General features: G+C 44.7%; 1 protein-coding gene across 1 annotated transcript in view; it reads right to left on the minus strand.

The window, feature by feature from the left end:
* Positions 1–23,893, minus strand: part of LOC125454514 (villin-1-like) — a 73,601-nt gene that overhangs the window by 21,234 nt on the left and 28,474 nt on the right. Inside the window, exons 6-11 of the mRNA XM_059647578.1 lie at positions 19,318–19,428; positions 12,081–12,283; positions 10,557–10,635; positions 8,001–8,099; positions 5,124–5,277; positions 4,557–4,657 (exon numbers count right to left, since the gene is read on the minus strand). Of these exons, the coding sequence (XP_059503561.1) occupies positions 4,557–4,657; positions 5,124–5,277; positions 8,001–8,099; positions 10,557–10,635; positions 12,081–12,283; positions 19,318–19,428 (747 nt within the window). The remainder of the gene's footprint in view (positions 1–4,556; positions 4,658–5,123; positions 5,278–8,000; positions 8,100–10,556; positions 10,636–12,080; positions 12,284–19,317; positions 19,429–23,893) is intronic.

Raw genomic sequence — 23,893 nt, forward strand, 5'->3', positions numbered from 1 at the left:
ATCTCTTAAAATGGTAAGATGGGCCAGAGGTAAAATGTAAAAATAGTTATATACCTGAATGTGTAAATGTTAAATGAGAAGGAAAAGCTTGAGGGGAGCTGTAGCACAAGATAATGCTTCTGAAAGAGATAATAGGAACTGCAGATGCTGGAGAATCCAAGATGTGGAGCTGGATGAACATAGCAGGCCAAGCAGCATCATGGGAGCACAAAAGGGTCCAGGCCCAAAACGTTAGCTTTCCTGCTCCTAAGAGGCTGCCTGGCCTGCTTCTGAAAGAGTTCATGTTGAGGTTGTGCTAACTCCACCCAATTCACTGGTGGCACACACACGTTGGAGGAGAGTCAGGCAGTATGGCACATGGTCCCAGTCGGGACAGATGGAGCATCTCTGGCTCCTGATAGTTGTAAAAGTGCCAAATCAGTTAATGTTACTTGGACCAATTCAATACTCAAGGCAACTGCTTCTTCTCATTAAGACTCACTGGCCAACTGTCCTCTATTACGGGTAATTAAGTAAGTTCTTACTCTATAGAAAGGAGGATTCACACAACTACCGGCCCTTTTTGTGTGGTTCTGCCCATGCTCTGATATCCATGGGGAAGGATCATGCCAATCCATTGGCACAATCTTGAAAGACTGGTGGGCACCACAGGGGCTGGAGTGTATCCTCCCCTCCAGGAATGACATTTCAATTCAAATGTTGATAAGTTTCTGGCAATCTTTTTTGATTTTCATTTCATGAGGCGCTGTAAACTTAGTTAAAGTTTGTTTGAAATGAGTATAGAGGAGTGGGAGCAGTGAACTACCTCAACCACAGCCTCAAAGTGGCTGGCATCCAGAGGCTAATATTTCAAAATGGATTGTCTCACTAGGGCCATTTCTGAGGGCACTTGCAACTAAATTGGTGTTGGTCTGGAGTCACCATGTTTGCCAGACGAGCTAAAGAAGCAAAAGTGATCAAGATGGTCAGAGAATTAGATAGGGTGGACAGTGAGAACCTTTTTCCTCGGATGGCGATGGCTAGCATGAGGGGACATAGCTTTAAATTGAGTGGTGATAGATATAGGACTGATGTCAGAGGTAGGTTCTTTACTCAGTAGTATAGGTGTGGAATGCCCTGCCTGCAACAGTAGTAGACTCGCCAAGTTTAAGAGCATAAGAGCATTTAAATGGTCATTGGATAAACATATGGATGATAGTGTAGGTTAGACGGGCTTCAGTTTGTTTTCACAGGTCGGCACAATGTCGAGGGCCGAAGGGCCTGTACTGCACTATAATGTTTTATGTTCTAGATTTCTTTCCCTAAAGGGAAACTAGATAACCAGATGGATTTTCCTAATAATTGATGTTGGTACTAGCTTTCAATTCCAGAATTGTTAATAGAATAAATAAGTATGATATAAAATGTTAGCATGACACGGGTTGGTACTTGAACACTGAAGAGAACAGGAGATTTAGGAAGCTGATACAAAAGGTGGAAGAGTAGCTCTATTATTCAATGATGACATTAGTAAATTAGATAGAGAGATGATCAAAGGTCAGGAAGCGGTGGTAGAAATGGTCTAGGTAGAAGTGAAAAGAAAATGACAAGGAGTCACTTAAGGGAGGGGTGTACCAGGTTCCTGACAGTGCCCACATGGAGAACAAAGGGCAGAAATAATGAGAGCTTGTCAGAAAGACAGTGATAATAACGAGCCATTTTAATCTGTATTAAATAGAAAAGTCACATGGCCAAAAAAAGGAGATAACAAAGTGAAGAGCTGAATAAACACAGGAGGCCAAGCAGAGGAGCAGGAAAGGCTGATGTTTCGCGCCTAGACCCTCCTTCAGAAAAAGGCAAAAAAAAAGGTGGCCTAGATACACAGAGTTCAAATGGGTTTTTGGATTAATTTCATGGAACAGCACATTCCGGAACCAGAGAGAGCAGGCTTTACCAAAGCTGATACACAATATGACGAATGATGTCATGCTGATATCATGCCTAGATAACAGTAACCATAGTAATGACCGAAATAAAAACAGAAAGCACGTTATCTAGTGAGATCTGGTGTCCCAGCATATGAACTACAGAAAGAACTAGAATGCAAGTAATTAGAAAAAAATAGTAGAATGTTATCCCTTATCATGAGGGGAATTGAATACAGGAGTAGGGAGATTATGATGAGATCGCATCTGAAATATGGTGTATAGAATCAGTCTATTTAGGGAAGGATGTAAATGAATTGAAAACAATTCAGAGGTGGTTTGCTGGACTAATACCTTGTATGGGGGTGGGAGTTGGTGGCGAGATGATCTTATGAAGAAATGTTAGGCAGGCTGGGCTTGTGTCCACTGGAGTACAGCAAGAGGCAACTCAATTGAAGCATACACGATCTGCAGATTTGACTGGGTGGGCATTGGAAGGCTGTTTCCCCTTTTGGGGGAATCAAAAATTAGGGGTCACTGTTTAAAATTAGAAGTCACCTATTTTAAAAATAGAGGTGAGGAAGATTTGTTCTTTTTCCCCTGTTCAAGGGTTGAGTCTCTTCAGAACGCTCCCTGAAAAAAGATGTTGGAAGCAGAATTTTTTTAAAAAGGCAGATACAAATAGATTCTTGATAAGAGATGGTGAGAGGTTATCAGAGGGAGGTTGGAATGTGGATTTGAGGTTTGTCTGATCTTACTAAATGGTGCAGCAGGCTAGAGGGCTGAATGACATAATCCTGCTCCTTGTTGGTATGAATTTTAAAAAATTCCACCAGCTGCTGTGGTGGGATTCGAAACCATGTTCAAAAGTATTACCTGAGCTCCTGGATTACTAATCCAGTGATATAGTGTAGTAATGGTACAATCGCCCCTAAAAGTTTATTTCGAGCATAGACACCAGAGGGAGGAGATTACTTACAGAGTCTAGAATTTAAGGGAAGGAGGAAAATGGTTCAGCACCTTTGCACATCAAGCCAGTCAGTCAGACATTGAACATTGGACCAGCTCAACATTCCCAAGTTTGCTGCTTCTTAAGCAAGTGACCCTCTTTCCACCACCCCCCCCCCCCCCCCCCCCCCCCTCCAACCACCACCACCCACCAAACTCCGAGTGCAGTGTCTGGGTTTCAGCATCATAAAAGGTGCAAGGAACTTCAGGCAACAGCCTATCTAAAATCAGATTGTTTTGGAGGCTGAGTGGGGCTGCTGAGGACAGATGGAAGGAATAGGAATGTGGCCAAATAAAACTGAAAAGTGAAATCTAAAGAATTCCCATGCTGTTCCTGAAAACTGGCTGATCCAGAGATCTGGAAAAGCAACCTCAGTCTTTTACCCATGTCCCAGGTATTCACAGGCTGATAACTTCTTCACTAGATCTTTTCGTGTGCCAGTGTTGAGGCCTGTGATCATGACAAGATGAGACCTTATTTTTATAACGGTACCTTTGAGTTTTTAAAGAAAAAATGTTATTCAGGGAATGTTGGTGTAGCTGACAGGACCACACATCACCCATTCCACATCGTTCTCCAGAAGTTAGTGAGCTGCCTTCTTGAACTGCTACAGTCCATGTGCTGTGGGTTGATCCAAAATGCCCTTAGGGAGGAATTCCAGGATTCTGACCCAACGACAGCGAAGGAACAGCGAGATATCTCCAAGTCAGGATGGTGAGGGACTTGGATGGAGTGCTTGAATATTTTTCCCCCCCTTCTACCTTTTGCTCCTGTCCTTGTGGGAACTGGTCACTACTGCTACTATCGATGGGGGAGGGATGTTTGTGGATATGGTGCCAGATCAAGTGGGCTGCTTTGTCCCTGTTAGTCACCATACCACAGGAAGGCTGTGGAGTCTTTGTAGAGGGTGCAAAAGAGATTTACCAGGGTGTTGTCTGGATTGGAGTGTATTACCTGTAAGGAGAGTTTGGACAAACTTGGATTGTTTTCACTAGAACATCCGAGGCTGAGGGGTGACCTGTTAAAATTATGATGGACGTGGACAGGGTGAATATCTCAACTGTTATTCCCCCCAGTGGTGGAAATGTCTAGTACTAGGGGTCATAAGTTTAAGGTGAGGGGGAAACATTAAAGGGGACATAAAAGGAAAGTTTTTTGTAATAAACAGAGGGTAGTATTTGTCTGGAGCATGCTGCCAGAGGGAGGGAGTCGAAGCATATGCAACAGCGATGTTTAGGAGACATTTAAACAGATATTAACAGGCAGGGAATAGAGAGATACAGAAAGATGGAATTACTTTAGAATGGCATCATGGTCAATGCAGATAACATGGGCTAAAGAGCCTGTTCTGAGCTGTAATTAGCAAAAGTATTTAGTTAGAAGGTGTGTGTCTTAAGTTGCAGAGAAAGAGGGTTGGAATTTCAGAGCTTAGAACCCAGATGCCAGGCAGGCTCAGTGTCAGTGGCGTGATGAATAAAGATGAGGATTTTTGAGGGCTTGGTGGGTGGAGAGCACAGCAGAGATCCGAGGGCCAAAAGGGGGCTCAGAGAGATGGTGAGGCCATTGAAGGATTCAAACAGGAAAGAAAATTTGAAAAGTCAACCGAGTCGATCATGTGAGAATGTGGGTAGGTACAAGGGTACCTGCACATCACCAGAGCCATCGTCCACCATCCTCTCACGGGCTGCTACGTCAGGCCTGGCATGCATCTCCATGGCATCAAACTTCACCTGCTCCACCTTGGCTGGAAAACAAGGGCATTAGATAATCAGACTTTGGAGCAGGTCATTTGGCCCATCTTGTCTCTTTGCAACAGTTGATCAAGTCCCATTCTCCTGCCTTTTCCCCCTAGCTCAACAATTCGTTTCACTTCAGATTTGTTTCATGGCCCTCAGTCTCCTGACCCCGGTCCTAACCCTGTCCTTCCACCATCCCCACCTGCCCATCACCAAACCATCCCCAACTCTCCTCAGTCTGCATCTCCGTTTCTCCCGCTCCCCCCACCCCCATCATTACCCAGCACACCCCCAGATTCCTCACTGATCTCGCAGATCACTCTCCTCAGTGTTCCCCACAACTCCACCCCTTCCTCAGTCTCCCCTCACCCCCAAAACATTCCCTCAGTCTTTCCTTCTCAGTCTCTCGCCCTTCTGCCACCCTTCAGCCTCCCACACTGACTACTGCACCACCCCTCCAACCCGAGCTCGTACCGATTTTGCCAACACTGTGAGCTTTGCCCATGCCAAAGGTTTGATATTTTGTCGTCCAGTTGAGGAAGAGCTGCCTGAATACAGCAGACTCCGCTCCATCATTCTCCATCTCGATGTTCACAGAGTCAGGGTAGCCTTTAGCTTTCATGAAACCCTGAGAAAAGAGCATTCTAATTGTTTACAGGCAGCTCAGCCCTTCCATAAAGACTTAGCTTACAATAAGACATTCCCAATAAATACTAACAGACGATTAAACACTTTATATGGTGTTATGTAGGAAACATTGATTCCCATAATCAGCCTGTGAAGAATTTTTAATAAAACCCATGTACCCAATCATTATCTGATGTTGGTTGAGGGAAGAGCATTGGGAGGGTCAACTCTCCAACCGTGCCTCGATCAGTCCCAAGGGATCGCTGTACACAGTATAGGAGGCCGCCATTCGGCTGTTCCAGCCTGCTCTGCCATTCTTCACAATAATGGCTGATCTCCAACTCAGTAGCCTAATCCTGCTTTCTCCCCATAACCTTTGATCCCATTCGCCCCAAGTGCTATATCTAGCTGCCTCTTGAACACATTCAATGTTTTGGCATCAACTGCTTCCTGTGGTAATGAATCCCACAGGCTCCCCACTCTTTGGGTGAAGAAATGTCTCCTCATCTCCATCCTAAATGGTCTGCCCCAAATCCTCAGACTGTGACCCCTGGCTCTGGACACAATATTCTAGGTGTGGTCTCACCAAGGCTCTGTATAACCGCAACACATCCCTGCTCCTGTACTCGAAACCTCTCGCAATGAAGGCCAACATCCCATTTGCCTTCTTTACCACCTGTTGCACCTGCATGCTTACCTTCAGCAACTGGTGCATAAGGACACCCAGGTCCTGCTGCACACTCCCCTCTCCCAAATTACAGCCACTCAAGTAGGAATCTCCTTTCTTGTTTGTTTTTGCATCCAAAGTGAATAACCTCACATTTATCCAAATTACACTGCACCTGCCATTGATTTGCTCACTCACCCAACCTGTCGAGATCATGCTGAAGGATCTCTGTATCCTCGTCACATTTCATGCTCCCACCCAACTCAGTGTCAACTGCAAACTAGGAGATGATGCATTTTCTTCCCTCATCCAAATCATTAATACATTATGAATAGCTGGGGTCCCAGCACCGATCCCTGTGGCACCCCATTAGTCGCTGCCTGCCAATTTGAAAAGGACCCATTAAGTGATCCATACCAATCCCTTGGTTCTGAAAGCCAGGATTTATTCATTCATTCATTCCCTGCTGAAGAAAATACCTACCACAGAGTCATACAGCATGGAAACAGACCCTTCGGCCCAACCAGTCCATGTCAAACATGATCCCAAACGAAACTCATCCCATCTGCCTTCTCCTGGCCCATATCCCTCCAAACTGTTCCTTATCCAAATGTATTTTAAATGTTGTAGTTGTAAGCACATCCAACTTCTTCAGGAAGTTCATTGCACACAGAAGCCACACTCTAAAAAAATTTGCCCCTTGTGTCTTTATAAAAATCTCTCCCCTCACCTTAAAAGTGTGCCCCTGAGTGTTGAAATCTCCCATTAACCCTATCCATAGTCCACATGATAAATAAACTTCTCTCAAGTCACTTAACCTCCTACGCTCCAGTGAAAAAAATCCCAGTCTTTCTTTATAACTCAAACCTTCCATACCCAGCAACATCCTGGTAAATCTATTCTGAACCCTCTCCAATTTAATAATATCTTTCCTATAACTGAGCAACCAGAAATGTACATGGTACTGCAGAAGAGGCAAATATATTCATCTGAATGCACTAGAATATCTTTATAAACTAGGCACACACTGACCATTGCCTTAAGGTCAGTCTTAAATCCACTGTGGCCAGTAGTCACTGCACATAGATAGTGTTTGGATGTGGCCAAGGATGGACACATTGTGATCATAATTGTGGGGGACCAGTTGAATGGATCAGAGCAACTTTTCCTGACTATCCTTGTTTATACATTTACCTCCTAACGCAGCTCACCGTTCAGAATTAAAGGCTACTGTTCTTAAAGCAGAACAGGAAATGGAAAGGGCTCTATGGGACCATAAGGGATTGCAAGGACTCCAGAAAGCAGCTCCCCACTAGCTCCTGAGGAGTAATAAAGGACAAGCAATAAATCCCAGCAATACTGAGAATGGAGCATATTGTTCTTAAAACTTTGACACTGATGGCTTTTCAGTTGTTAGTTTTGAAGAATACCAACAATTAAACCCTCCAAACAATTAGCCATTAGGCGAATTGAGAAGATTTGTAGCTCAGGTTGAGGTTCTGGATGTGAGTTTGCTCGCTGAGCTGGAAGGTTAGTTTTCAGACGTTTCGTCACCATTCTAGGTAACATCAGTGAGCCTCCGACGAAGTGCTGGTATTATGTCCCGCTTTCTAATGATCAACAAACACATTGGCTCCAAATCTATCTACCATCCTCTGAGAAATAACAGGAAATGACATCACAGGAAATGACATCACCAACCCAAGGAAACCTAACCAGATAAATAGAAAGCGGGACATAACACCAGCGCTTCGTCGGAGGCTCACTGATGATGTTACCTAGAATGGTGACGAATCGTCTGAAAACTAACCTTCCAGCTCAGCGAGCAAACTCACATCCAAAATTAACCATTTCATTGCTAGCCTCTCTGGTATCCCATTCAAGACATTACAATCAGTCCTTTACAATCCACTGCAAATATTTCAACTCAGCTACAACATGCAAAGGTGCCGCTATATTCTGTGCCACAGAAACACTCTTAAAGCCAGATGTCTTGAAATCTTAAAGGCATTTAATGCGTCACACTAGTGGGAAGGTACAGGATGTGCAATACTCACCAATGCTCTGCTCAGAGATAACTGACGCTCCTCTTTCGTGGACCTTTTCCCTTTCCATACAAAGATTTTAATTCCACCTTGGTCCACAATGTAGCAATCCTTACAACAATGAAAAATGGGTTTAAAAAGAACCATCTTGTGCTCCATATTTCAGGACTTCAGAACATTCTGAAGCACAGTACACCAATCCACATGAAATAATGGCAGGGATAGACCATTCAGCCCCTCGAGCTTGCTGATCCAGAATTCCTTAGGTTCACTTTCCTTCATTTTCCTATTTCCTTTGATACCCCTATTGATTAAGGATCTCTCTCACTCTTAATTGCAGTTCTTTTGCAAGAAAAAGGTGTAGCCATCATAGTAAGGAAGCAGTTTATTCAGGTACAGCAAGCTCCCATGAATAAAAGTGTTCACATAGTGAGTTTAAGGAATAAATAAATGAAGTAGAAGATAAATAAATAGAAACAAGATTCTGGAAATGTTTCCTTGCTCTACTTCATGCATGGAATAGTCAGTCTGAACCAAGGCCTGAGGTAGGATGAGAAACCATGATTTTTCAGACTGCAGGCAGTACCTATTATCTGCTGAGCCACAACCAAGATATAATTAACAGCTGGACAACAGATAACACCCAACACAGGATGCCTGCCTTACCTCACCTCATTGGAGGGGCAGCCTGGAATGTAACCACAATACGAGATGGGTAGAAAACAGTGAAATAAAGAAAAAAATAGTATTGGATAAATACTTGGAGGATTCAAGAAGGGAAAGAGAAACAAGGGAATCCTAACTGGAACTGAAAGAACTGCAGATGCTGTAAATCAGGAACAAAAACAGAAGTTGCTGGAAAAGCTCAGCAAGTCTGGCAGCTTCTGAGGAGGAGAAAGCAGAGTTACCGTTTTGGGTCCAGTGACCCTCAGGACAGCAAATAAACCATGTGGTTTTAGCTCCATTGCTGACGTGTTCCAAAATCACAAAAATGAAAAATTTCTGGAGCATGTTAAAAAAAAATTATTTTGCCTAAACTTCTGTTTATTAGTTCTGAAAACCTGGAAGACTGTGGTAGGATGGGAAGGGGGCGGTAGCGAAATGTTGTGACAAGGGACAAGATATATTCACCCAAGTGGCTGTGGGCAGACAGGGCAACAGAATGAAGAACATGTCACCGGGGAACAAACTCATGTGATACTTTTACACCTGTACTGTTGTTTCTCATTGTGTTTAATGATCTGGTCATTCAATTCCCATTTCTTGGAAAAGAACTTGCTTGATCATGATTTATCAGCTTTTCCCACTCTTACCACTTATCTCCCACAAAACAATACTGGTCACCCAACAGTTCTGCTCCTGAAACCTGTTCAGGTCCTCTCTGGCAGATTTTCAAAAGAGCAAGGAGGTGATTTCCTTGAAAATTAGGAAATTCTTGCTGGGTCTAAGGGGGTAGGTGCCTGTGTTTACCCTTGACTGGTGAGTCTAGAATGAAGGGATAGCACCTCAGAATTTGGGGATGTCATTTAACACATGCAAATGAGGAGCAGGATCAGGCTGTCCAGTCCTTTGAGCTGAATGTGGAGGCGTGGCTATTGCATATGTTCCAGACCAACTTTGACAGATTTCTACAAGTAAACATCCCAAGTGCTATGAGGGGACAAACGTTAAGTGGATGATCAGATGTGATCTCATTGAATGACAAAGCAAGGTCAAGGGCCAAAATAGCCACTTCCTCCACCCTTTTCTTCTCCAATGGAAGTTTATAACAGCACAGCACCATGGCTCAACAGAGTTTCGGATTTAACCCCATTGAAGTTGACTCCCATTCTTTGTCAAGATTCTTTGTCTGAAGTGACTCCACCTCCTCCACTCTGGGGGAAAGGAATTTGACAGACTTGTGATAGAAAATGTCTCTCAATTTCCATCTTCACCAGGAGATTCCGTATTGTTAAACCATGCCCCTAACCCTACTCACTTCACAAGGGAGCAGCATTGTTTGGTGGCCACCTTGTCAGATTGCTTCAGGTTCTTATGTCTCAATGAGATCAACACCCATTCTACTATAGCCCCAAATGGCCACCTTCCTTCACAAAGGAACCCCAGACTCAGGTACTGAGATAATATGGTCCCTGTCCCAGGGCTGAGACATGGGGGCAATGTAGAGGAAGCTTTCTTCTGTATTTAACTTCAGTCTATACCGGAGCTGGGATTGAGAGATTGGGACAGTATAAGGCCAGGTTTAGTTTCAGTGTGAAAGAATAGAGGAAGCTTTATTCTGTATCTAGCTTTGCTTCCTTACTTCGAGGAACAAAATTTCTATCAGCTTTTTCCACATCAATGTTCACTTAAGACAAGACTATCACCTCACTGATTTATGTTAAATCGACTGGTGGATTAGATCAGACTTTAAAGAAAAACAGAATCTGTGCTTCCATTCCTCTTTAGGCCATTCCTTCAGGTATCTTTGCCATTTGCCTAGAAGACTCCCTCTCTCTGCCAGCGGAAGTCATTCCTCCCCATTGGTCCCAACAATGCCCTTCTTGAAGAGGCAGTGCAGTCACTTACATCACTGTTCAGCAGATCCTGGGTCAGGGGGCGGGCTGCCATTTCCTGCACCACCAGTTTTCCCTCGGAATCGGACACACTGGAGAGGTCAGACAAAAAAGGTCACCACATGGAACACAGTGTATTCCCACGACTGGTCCGTGGCCCACCCTCAGCCAGAATCGATGCGTTGTGTTCATAAAACGTGGCCATTGCTGCTCATAAAAGCCCAGAGAACATTTAAGAGGTGGATCTGGAGCCATACACAGGCCGGCCCAAATAAAGGCAGATTTCGTTGCTCAAAGGGCTTTGGTGAACCAGGTGGGGTTTTAAAAACAAACAATTGACACAGAAGGCTTTTATTTTATACTTTTAAAATAAAATTCAAAATTCAACATCTGCTACAATCAGACTCGAGCCCACGTCCTCAGTGTTACCAGCCCAGTGACACTGTTACACCACCATCTCCCTCAAAATGAACTGAACTGGTCATATAAACAGTGGCTACAGGAGCAGGTTAGAGGCTGAGAATATTGCCGTGAGGAACTCAACTCCTGACTCCCCAAAGCCTGTCCACCATCTACAAGGCACAAGTCAGGAGTGTGATGGAATACTCCCCACTTGCCTGGATGGGTGCAGCCCCAACAACACAAGAAGCTCAACACCATCCAGGACAAAGCAGCCGCTTGATTGGCACCACATCCACAAACATCCCACTCCCTCCACCACTGATGCTCTGTTGCAGCAGTGTGTACTATCTACAAGATGCATTGCAGAAGTTCACTTAGCGGGGAACTCCTTGGCCAGCACTCACCATCCTGACTTGGAAATGTATTGCTGTTCCTTCACTGTCGCTGGGTCAAAATCCTGGAATTCCCTCCCTAATGGGCATTGTGGGTCAACCTATAGCACACGGACTGCAGCGGTTCAGGAAGGCAGCTCACCACCACCTTCTGAAGGGGCAATTAGGGACGGGTAATAAATGGTGGCTCAGCCAGCAATATCCACATTCTGTAAGTGAATTTTAGAACAGCCAGGAGCAATTCCATTCTAAATGCTGAATGTCACGTTGGTAGGAACAGGACCAAAGAGTCAAAATCTTGTTCCTCTAAAATGGGATTTTTAAAATCAAAAATTTAATAGAATCCCTACAGTGTGGAAACAGGCCCTTCGGCCCAACAAGTTCACACCAACCCTTGAACAACCCATCCCCCCAATAACCCACCTAATCTGCACATCCCTGAATACTATGGGACAATTTAGCATGGCCAATCCACCCTAACCTGCACATCTTCGGACTGTGGGAGGAACCCCACGCAGACACAGAGTGTGCAAACTCCACACAGACAGTTGCCCGAGGGTGGAATCGAACCCAGGTCTCTGGTGTTATGAGGCCATAGTGCTAGCCACTGCGCCACCCTTTCCAATGCGATCAGCATTTCTCCCACTTACCCCAATATTTGTGGCTCCTCCTCCACCCCACATCATTCCCTCCCACCCCCCCGACCCTGCTACCCACAGCCCAGTGAAGTATCTGCCACTCACCGATAGAGCTTAACAGCTGCCTTCTGGTGCTGATCCACCACCTCATCTGGAATCGGGGGTTTTATGTCTCTCTTCTCCCCAAGTACATAGTACATGAGCTTCATCAGCTGTGGGGATGCGGCTTCCTGCATTCCATCCACCACACCAACCTGGCCACGGCCTCCTCGCTCTCGGTCCCGGATATCCTTCGCCAATTGCATTGCCTGAAACCAAACAAAAGCTCAGCCCTAGTACAACACATCCTGAACCACTGAAACAGCACACCAACCGCCTGCATTTATATAGCATTCCAAGCCAATTTGCAGGTGCAAGCATGAAGACGAAATTTGACATTGAGCCATGTAAAGAATTTTTTTTAAACCATTATAGGTGCAATAAACCTCAAGGATCGTGGGGAAATCAATTAATCTCATGTTCCCCTGGTACAAGCAATGGTCTGCCCACCTGGAACTCATCACCTGAGCCTTTTAATTAAAGGGGTTAAATAGTGCTTGAGGAGTGTCATATGACCATAGATAAATCAGGAGCACTGATGGAATACTCCCCCCCACTTGCCTGGATGGGTGCAGCCCCAACAACACTCAAGAAGCTCAACACCATCCAGGACAAAGCAGCCGCTTGATTGGCATCACATCCATAAGCATTCACTCTCTCTACCACTGATACTCAATACACACTGCTGCTATTATCTACAAGGGGCACTGCAGAAATTCACCAAAGATCCTTAGACAGCACGCCCCCATCTCAACTGGGAAGTACATCACCGTTCCTTCAGTGTTGCTGGGTTAAATTCCTGAGTTCCCTCTAAGTGCATTGTGGGTCAACCTATAAAACTCATGGACTGCAACTTACCACTACCAGAGGGCAGCTATGTACAGGGAATAAGCAGTGGCCCAGCCAATATCACCCATGTCCCACAGATTAGTACAAGAAAAAAAACTCGACCAAACAGTGGTATTGACTAAAATCGGTGCTGACAGAGCCATCCCTGACTCCCTTGCCGAAATTGAATCTACAGTGCCACTTTAATGAAACGTCTCAAAATGAACAAACAAAAAGTGAGAGAAAAGCGACACCATGCACAAAATCAGCTCAGCTGAGGATGATAATGACTTTCAATGTCTTGAGAAGAGGCCCAAGGTGGTTGGAGGAGTTGGGGAAGGCATGGGAATGGGAAGAATGTGACAGGCAGATTCAAAATGAAATCTGAGAAAGCAGACATAACTCAGGAAGCCTATAATCGGGAGTACAGTCCTGGATCAGAGGAGGAGTCCCTTCCTCCCAGTCTCAGTGATAGTGATAACATATCTCTTGACAATCAAATAATTCAAAATTCCTGGGATTGGTGTGTGAACTGCCTGTCCCAGGCTGGGACTAGCTTATAAATGGCACAAATAATGCCTGTATTGGTTTTCAAAAATAATTGATGTTCCTTTCCAGTCAGACTTCCTAACTTATTAAACAAAAGGCATCAAGGGTTAGGAGGAAGAGACAAGAAAGTGGATTTGAGGATTATTGGATCAACACTCATTGAATACTAGAACTCAATCGATAGGTCATAGAGTCCATTCCTTCCCTCATTTCCTATGGTTTTACTACAGTATTGGAGCAAAAGAACAAAGAAAATTACCACACAGGAACAGGCCCTTTGGCCCTCCAAACCAGCACTGACCCAAATCCTCTATACAAAGCATGTCACCTATTTTCCAAGGATCTGTATCCCTCTGCTCCCTGCCCAGTCATGTATCTGTCTGACACATCTTAATTGACACTATCATGCCCTCCTCTACCACCTCCACTGGCAACGCGTTCCAGACACCCACCACCCTCTGTGTAAAGAACTTTCCACACATATCTCCCTTAAACTTTCCTCCTCTCACTTTGAACTCATGACCCCTAGTAATTGAGACCCCCACTCTGGGGAAAAAGCTTTTTGCTATCCACCCTGTCCATACCCCTCATGATTTTGTAGACTTCAATCAGGTCCCCCCTCAATCTGCATCTTTCTAATGAAAATAATCCTAATCTACTCAACCTTTCTTCATAGCTAGCACCCTCCATACCAGGCAACATCCTGGTGAACCTCCACTGCCCCCTCTCCAAAGCATCCACATCCTTTTGGTAATGTGGCGACCAGAACTGTACACAGTACTCCAAATGTGGTCAAACAAAGTCCTAAACAACTGTAACATGACCTGCCAACTCTTGTACTCAATACCCTGTCCGATGAATGAAAGCATGCCATATGCCTTCTTGACCACTATCCACCTGCGTTGCCACTTCAGGGTACAATGGACCTGAACTCCCAGATCTCTCCGTGTATCAATTCTCCCCAGGGCTTTCCATTTACCATAGTCAGGGAGCAGATGATGAACACAAAGGGACAAGTGGTCTGAGATGCATTGGTTTTAATGTGGGAAGTGTAGTAGGTAAGGCAGATGAGCTGAGGGCTGGGATTAATACCTGGGAGTGTGATGTTATTGCTATTACTGAGACTTGGTTGAGGGAAGAGCAGGTAAGTGGAGCCGAGTCCACAAAAAGATCAGCCATGGTCTTACTGAGTGGTGTAGCAGGCTCGAGGGGCCGGATGGTCTACTCCTGCTCCAATTTCTCATGTTCTTATATCATCAACCAAGCTACTGTACCAGTTAAATACATATTCTCCTTAATCCTAAACTCACATTTACACACAGATACAAAGGGCACGTGTGACTCCGAGACAGAGACCCTTGCAAACCTTTCTCACAACTGCCCACAGCTACTAGGTGTGAACTTAAAGACCTAGCACTTCATTCCAGAGGCTGGTGCTTGGCATAAGCCACAAAGTGTCATTTGGGTTTTGCAGATCTGTTTGCTCAACAGTTAAAACAAAAGTCTACATTTATTTCTTTCAAAAGAAAAACTTTACTGGGTACTGCTTTCCAAGATCACTTGATTTCTTATTTGTAAATAGTAAATAGACTGCAATCTGCTCTCAACTTTGGTCTTTGCAGTTCCAGACAAATAATGAATCTTTTGCAAGGCAGAACTGTCCAAACATGATTCACATGATCCATAAATAAATGTATTTGTGACAACAGTACTGTAATGGTTTTGAAAAAGGGTTAATGCTGGAGATTGCTTGGAACTTTACCCAAACTGATGAGGTTATACAGAATTGGGTGGAGACAAGTGAGAAAAGATCATTGGCATGTAATTTATTGTGTGATAGCAATGTGCTTGACAGAAGATCCTCCTCTCATTGGGTTGAGGAGAAACCTTAATTAAGGAAACAGGATGGTGCCAACAAGAACAACCCAACCACAAGCTGGTAACTTTTGGCATCACAGCTCACCCCACCACAGAGGGGAGACAGACAGGAAGCATTAGGAAGGAAATCCCAGAGCTGATGGCTAAGACAACCAAGGACATGTCCACTCCTGGTAGGACAATCAAAAGGCCAGGATCAGAGGAGTGCAGGGAACTGGGAAGGTCCTGGGGCTAGAGGGGGTTACAGAGATACAGGGGAAGTAGGACACTGGAAGAATCTGAAGACAAGAATTTGAAGGAAATGGAGCTTCACACAATAACCAAACAGGCTCCGAGTAATAACTGCCCAGCTGATTGGACTCACTAACGTGACCCTGTAAAGGCCAAACTGTCAAACAGAGCCAGAAGTGGCTCAGAGTATGAGGGGCAGTGTGAAAACATCAACGATAGATCATTGGTGTTTCCAAAACAGGAGGGAAGTGTGTACATTCACAAAGCAACCAGGAAGGGTCTAGTCCCAAACATCAGCCTTCCTGCTCCTATGATGCTGCTTGGCCTGTTGTATTCATCCAGCTCTACACCTTGTTATCAAGAAATGAACAGCCCCACAATAGAGGCTGAAATGTTTTGTTTTGCTTAATTTTATGGATTTTGGGCATTGCATTCAGTGATGATCCCTAACTGCCCCCCTCAACCTCCTCATCCAAGTCATTTATAAAAACTACAAAGAGCAGAGGCCCAAGAACAGAGCTGAATGGAAACTGTGTATTCTTAACCACCCTCTGGAATAGTCAGTCAGTCACACGTGGGCCAGGCTAGGTAAGGATGGCAGATTTCCTTTCCCAAAAAGGACATTAGTGAACGAGATGAGTTTTTAAATGACAATCAATGTTGGTTTCATGGTCACCATCACCAAGTCTAACTTTCAACTCCAAAGTTTATTTCTTCAATTTACATTCCGCCAAGTACAGTGAAAACCCTCTCCAGAAATAAACATGCACCTCTAGAATACTAGCCCAATGACACTGTCATCACACCATTGCTTCCCTGCAAAGTTATTAAATATTAAGTTGGATGTGGAGTCCATTCAGCCCCTCAAGCCTTTTGTAAAACAATGTCAGATGCACTACACCTTACCACTGTGGTCACCCAAAACAAAAAAAACTTAACCCATACATTCTAAAGTTGGCTCAAGATGCTGGCCCGAGATTAAAAAGAAACATGAACACATTGAGGTCCTCCCAACACATGCCACGTTTGAAGGAATGTTCAACCTGTTTGTGCAGTTATTGTTCTCCAATCAGCAAACAAATATTTACCTTCTTCTGAACCCACCTAGTTATGTCAAGTCATTACAAACTGCAATGAGTTAAGAGAGCCCACCTGCTACTCAAAATACTACTGTAAATGTTATCTTTTAATTATCCTGTATTTTTGATTTTGGGCTGAAATGGGAAAAAGAACATTTTTAAAAACAAAGAATTGTGGAAGGATTACTGCATCTTTTTAAAAAATTACCAGCTTTTTTTTTGTAAGTGCTGCTCACACTGTTTGTGTAACCAGTGGGGCAAGTTTATTTACACATGGCAGCTGGGGGTGCACAAAAAGGCATTTGTTCAGTTGGCAACCAGTGGTTGGTTGGCAATTGGGCATCACTGCACAGACGAATGGGGCAAGACAGTGGCCCAGGGCTTAGCACTGCTAACTATCAGCACCTGGGACCTCCAGGTTTGATCCCATCCTCGGGTGACTGTCCAGAGTTTGCACATTCTCCTCGTGTCTGCACGGGTTTCCTCCGGATGTTCCAGTTTCTTCCCACAGTCCAAAGATGTTTGGGTGGATTGGCCATGGGAAATGCAGGGTTGTAGGGATAGGACGCCTTTCAGAGGTTTGGTGTGGATTCAATGGGCCAAATGACATGCTTCCACACTGTAGGGATTCTGTGAATGGCAAATACTTTCTGCCTGCAAACAGCGGTGTGAGATTGGCTTGTGGACGTGAACGAGATTGGCAGAAGCCACTATACCCTGGAAAGAGGGCTGCTATCATCTGTCGTGAAAAGAAATATATCTAGAGAAAGCTAAATTTATTTTCCCTCAACTGTTGCTTTCAACCAACAAGTCAAAGACTTTGAGGTAGTAGATTCACCAATTTTAGGTACATTTAAGTCGTCACTGGATAAGCATATGGACGTACATGGAATAGTGTAGGTTAGATGGGCTTGAGATCGGTATGACAGGTCAGCACAACATTGAGGGCCGAAGGGCCTGTACTGTGCTGTAATGTTCTATGATCTATGTTCTATGTTCTAGGTAACAGGGTGTAGAGCTGGATGAACACAGCAGGCCAAGCAGCAGAGGAGCAGGAAGAAAACTAAGTTGCGAATCAGTTGCTCAGTGCATCCTGGCATGGACAGGAAAAGAACCTAGAAAAGAGAGATTGTCGAGCAAGTTCTGGCAAGACAAAAGGATCATCTCAGGTGAATCTGGTGGATAGGCTCCATTGCCTTTGCAGTCTTTCCCTACATCCATATCACCAATTTTTAAAATGTATTTATATGTATTGGGTGTCTGTCTTAGTACGTAGACGGAGTTAGAGTTTTTAAACAAGTAGGGAAAAGTAAAGAGGTCTTTGTTCGAGCAGACCACAGGGCTGCTTTCTCATTAGACAGCACCATCTGGGGGTGGTTTAATTGAATGTCATCATGCCTTAGGCAAGGGAACTAGGTTGAGAAGGGTTAATAGGAACTGCAGATGCTGGAGAATCGGAGATATAAAAATGTAGAGCTGGATGAACACAGCAGGCCAAGCAGCAGAGGAGCAGGAAAGCTGACGTTTCGGGCCTAGACCCTTTATCAGAAATGGGGGAGGGGGGGGGGGGGAAGAGGGTTCTGAAATAAATAGGAGGGGGGGGGGGGAAAAGAGAGGCCGATCAAAGATGGATAAAGGGGAAGATAGGTGGAGAGGTGACAGACAAGTTAAAGGAGCGGGGATGGAGCCTGTGGAGGTGAACAATGGTGGGGAGTTAGGGAGGGGATAGTTCAGTCCAGGGAGGGTGGACAGGTCAAGGGAACGGGATGAGGTTAGTAGGTCAGAAATGGGGGTGCACCTTGAGGTGGGGGTGGGGGGGCGGCAGAAGAGAAGTGAGAGAAAGAACAGGTTAGGGAGGCGGGGATGAGCTGGGCTGGTTTTGGGATGCGGTGGGGGAAGGGGAGATTTTGAAGCTTGTGAAGTCCACATGGATACCATTGGGCTGCAGGGTTCCCAAGCGGAATATGAGTTGCTGTTCCTGCAACCTTCGGGTGGCATCATTATGGCACTGCAGGAGGCCCAGGATGGACATGTTGTCTAAGGAATGTGACGGGGAGTTGAAATGGTTCGTGACTGGGAGGTGCAGTTGTTTATTGCGAACGAGCAAGGTGTTCTGCAAAGCATCCTCAAGCCTCTGCTTGGTGGAGAGTGCTTCATAGTAACAAGACATATTGGCTGCTCATAATTGCTTCCTATAGCTAAAGAATGTTTATTCGCAATCTTAAGCACAGAAACTTGCACCCTGCCTACCTGGATGTGAAAGATAGTGAAATTGAGGAAATCATTGTGACTTCAAAATCTTTAACTTTTGTGAGGTCTCCAGGAATGACAATCCCAGGGAGATGTGATATCAGCCTCAGTGACAACTAACAGTCCCATTTTTTAAAAAATCTTAAATTTAAAAAAAATTCCAATTTTAAAAAAAATCTAAGGGTCTAACAAGAAGAGTTAGTTAGAAACAATTTATTTCCAGTTGGCATGAAGCAGATAATAAGGATGGGTGATTAAATAGACAAAATGCAACAGTGTATATGGGATTCTCAAAACTCGCTAGTAACATAGCCCTGTAACGTGGATGTATAGCTCAAAATGCCCACCTGTCTCCAACACCTCCCACCACCTCAAACTTAAATCTGAACAGGTCTACCCTGACCTGTTTAATTGGAAGAGCCTGTTACCTTCAGTCTCTCCATGCGGTTGCTCTGGGGCCCGTTCCACTGCACTATGATTTTCCCCAGGTCCAGCAGGAAAATGTCTCCTGTGTTAAAACTCGTCCAGCTCATCTCAACCTGAAAGAAACAGACAAAATTCAAAACATCCTCCCTAAGGCAGACTTTTTTTAAATGGCATTTCAGTGCCCAGACCACACTCGCACCTTTTTGACACCACTCTTCATTTGCAGATGCTTTCTTTGAAGTTTAAAAAAAGCTGCTAGATAGGTCTGTCAAACGAGGAAAGAGGCCAATTTTTTAAACAATAGACAATAGGTGCTGGAGTAGGCCATTCGACCCTTTGAGCTAGCACCACCATTCATTATGATCATGGCTGATCATCCACAATCAGTATCCTGTTCCTGCCTTATCCCCATAACCCTTGATTCCACTATCTTTAAGAGCTCTATCCATCTCTTTCTTGAAAGTATCCAGAGACTTGGCCTCCACTGCTTTCTGGGGCAGAGCATTCCATATATCCGCCACCCTCTGGGTGAAGAAGTTTTTCCTCAACTCTGTTCTAAATGGCCTGCCCCTTATTTTTAAACTGTGTACACTGGCTCTGGACTCACCCATCAGCGGAAACATGCTTCCTACCTCCAGAGTGTCCAATCCCTTAATAATCTTATACGTCTCAATCAGGTCCCCTCTCATCCTTCTAAACTCAAGCGTATACAAGCCCAGTCACTCCAATCTTTCAACATATGATAGTCCCGCCATTCCGGGAACTGACCTCGTGAACCTACGCTGCACTCCCTCAATAGCAAGAATGTCCTTCCTCAAATTCGGAGACCAAAATGCACACAATACTCCAGGTGCGTTCTCACCAGGGCCCTGTACAGCTGCAGAAGGGCCTCTTTGCTCCTATACTCAATTCTTCTGGTTATGAAGGCCAGCATGCTATTCTTCACTGCCTGCTGTACCTGCATGCTTGCTTTCACTGACTGATGTACAAGAACACCTAGATCTCGTTGTACTTCCCCTTTACCTAACTTGACTCCATTTAGATAGTAATCTGCCTTCCTGTTCTTGCCAAAGTGGATAACCATACATTTATCCACATTAAACTGCATCTGCCATGCATCCGTCCACTCACCTAGCCTGTCCAAGTCACCCTGTATTCTCATAACACATAGCCATGTTCCCTCCCAAACAAGCACCTGCATAAGGACATACTGTCCATTTGGCCCAGCTGCTCCATACCAGCTTAAATGCATTTAATGAGTGTGGGTATCACTGGCCAGGGCAGCATGTGTTGCCAATCCCTAATTGCCCAGAGGACAGTTAAGAGTCAGCCACATTGCTGTGTTTTGGACTCACATATAGGCCCAAACCATGTAAGGATGGCTGTTTCCTTCCCTAAGGACATTAGGGAACCAACTATCAATGTGATTTTATAGCCGTCATTGACCTTCTAAACCTAGATTCATTTAATTGAATTCTAATTCCACCATCTGCTTTTTCATCTTTTTCTGAAGGAGGGTCTAGGCCCGAAACATCAGCCTTCCTGCTCCTCTGATGCTGCTTGGCCTGCAGTGTTCATCCAGCTCTACACCTTGAATTCTGCCATAGCAGATAATGGGATAACAATTCCAAGCAACAGAGAACAATCCTGGGATTTCTAGATAAATAATCCAGCAATATTACCAGCACCTCCACATTTCTGCCCTCTGTCTCACCGTCTCAATGTCCCACTGCTGGGACGATGGCTGTGGCATTGCCTCAGAGAATCCACTTGTCAACCAATCAGCATCCTTTCCTCCTCTAGTATACTTCCCATTAAATGTATCTGTGCTATTTGCCTCAGCGGCACCCCATGGAAGCAGGGAATCCCCCATTCTCCAGGTGAAGACATTTTCTCCTGAATTCCCGATCAGATTTGTTAGTGAGTATATTGAGGACTTCCCAAAGGATAATAGCATAGCAATTTATTGTTACATGTATTTATGAAATTACATGTAACATGTGTATAAGTCATCAGCATAATTTTAAATGACATGAATTATAAAAAGAAATACATCGTACAGACTTAGGACGAATTTCATTTTTGTTCCAACTACGGCCTCTCGATATCCTATATGCATACAGGTGGCATAGTGGCTCACTGGTTAGCAATGCTGCCTCACAGCGCCAGGGACCCGGGTTCAATTCCACCCTCTGGCAACTGTGTAAATGGAGTTTGTACATTCTACTCGTGTCTGCGTGGGTTTCCTCCTACAGCCCAAAGATATGCAGGTTAGCTGTACTGGTCATGGGAAATTGCTGCAGTGTCCAGGATAGTGTAGGTTGGTTGGATTGGCCATGCTAAATTGCCTGTAGTATTTAGGGATGTGTAGATTGTGTAGGTTATATGCGAATGTGTCTGGGTAGGCTACTCTGAGGGTCAGTGTGACTTGTTGGGCTGAAGGGACTGTTTCCACACTGTAGGGATTCTAAGATCATACAGCCTTACGTTGTAGCTGCAACACCAAGGGAGGAAGTATGTGGAAGCTGCGTCCAGCCGCTGCTGACCAGATGCAGAAATGGCACCTATACCAGTCATCTCATCACCATAGTCAGGAGAATGTCCCAAATCGAGGACCAGGGCCCCATCTCAAAGGGCCAAGGGCCAAGAGCTAATTCACTCCACCACCATTACAGGGATGTCAAAACACCAAAGGAGTGTGACTTGGAATCTCTTCTTCTCTGCTGGAACAGTTATAATCAGAGGTCTACAGCATGACGGCAGGTCCTTCAGCCCAACCTGCCCAAGAGGTGACCGCAATGGCCAAGAGGAATGGACCAGACCCACCACACAACAGCTCCCTGAAACCTCTCTCCACCATCATGGCTGCAGGGGAAAAAAAGTGAAATTTGATTCAAAAGTTAAAAAGAATAATAAAATAAAAACTTCAAAAATCTGGAGAATTAAACAAGAGAGACTTCCAAAAAATGAAACCAGGTGGATCCAAAACACCACACTTCTACAGACTACCCAAAATTCACGAATTAGGAGCCCCCCCTCAGACCCATAGTCTCGCTACCTGGAACACCAATGTACAGATTAGCCAAGGAACTACACCAAAGGCTAAAACACCTAGTAGAAGACTCACGCCACTCCATTCACTCCACCCAAGAATTCCTGAACACCAAAGACACCAAGATAGAAGAGGATGAAATAATGGTCTCCTTTGACGTAACAGGCCTGTTCACATCCATCAACATCAACCTGGCCAAAGAAACACTGACTACACTATTAGAAGAACCAAAGACACATCCACCAGACACCACCAACTCATCAGCAAGGACAACATCATCAAGCTAGTGGACCTATGCCTCACCACCCACTTCACTTTCAATAACAAAACCTACAGACAAACCAACGGTACACCCATGGGATCTCCGATATCAGGGTTCTTAGCAGAGGCAGTAATGCAGAGACTCGAACAAACAGCTCTGCCAATCATCCAACCCAAACTTTGGGTCCGCTACGTGGATAACACCTTTGTCATCACTAAACAAAACAAATTAGAGGAAACCTTCAAGACCATCAATAATACCCTTACTGGCATAACATTCACAAAAAAGAGGAGGAAAGCAATAACAAACTGCCATTCCTAGATGTCACAGTAGAGCGAACAGCCAACGGGGAACTTCAAACCAGCGTCTACAGGAAAACAACACATACGGACCAAATACTGAACTACAGGAGCAAGCATCCCAACACCCACAAACGAAACTGCATTAGAACATTATTTCAACGAGCCACCACATACTGCAGTACAGAGGAACTACGCAGAGCAGAGGAAAATCACCTATACAGCATATTCAAAAAGAACGGGTACCCAATGAACACAGTCCGCCGATTCCTCAGCAATAATCCCAAACAGACAAAACGGGCTCAGAAACCATAAGCACTCTCCCCTACAAAGACATTTCCGAAATGACTGCCAGACTACTCGGACCCCTTGGCATCAGGGTAGCCCACAAACCCAACAACACACTAAAACAGCAGCTCATGAACTTAAAAGACCCTATACAGACAATAAGCAAAACGAACGTCATCTACAAAATACCTTGCAAGAACTGTGACAGACACTACATTGGACAAACAGGCAGAAAGCTAGCCACCAGGATACATGAACATCAACTAGCCACAAAACGACATGACCCACTATCACTCGTATCCTTACATACAGATGAGGAAGGACACCACTTTGATTGGGACAACACATCCATCCTAGGACAAGCCAAACAGAGACACGCACGAGAATTCCTAGAAGCATGGCATTCCAACCGGAACTCCATCAACAAACACATTGACTTGGAGCCAATCTACCATCCCCTGAGAAAAAGAACAGGAAATGACATCACCAACATAGGAAATGACATCACCAACCCAAGGAAACCTAAACAGATAAACAGAAAGCAGGACATAACACCAGCACGTCGGAGGCTCACTGATGACGTTACCTAGTATGGTGACGAAACGTCTGAAAACTAACCTTCCAGCTCAGCGAGCAAACTCACATCCAGAAGAAAAATAAAATTTAAAAAAAAGGAA

This window comes from Stegostoma tigrinum, chromosome 7 (assembly GCF_030684315.1).
Source record: "Stegostoma tigrinum isolate sSteTig4 chromosome 7, sSteTig4.hap1, whole genome shotgun sequence".
Taxonomy (NCBI): domain Eukaryota; kingdom Metazoa; phylum Chordata; class Chondrichthyes; order Orectolobiformes; family Stegostomatidae; genus Stegostoma; species Stegostoma tigrinum.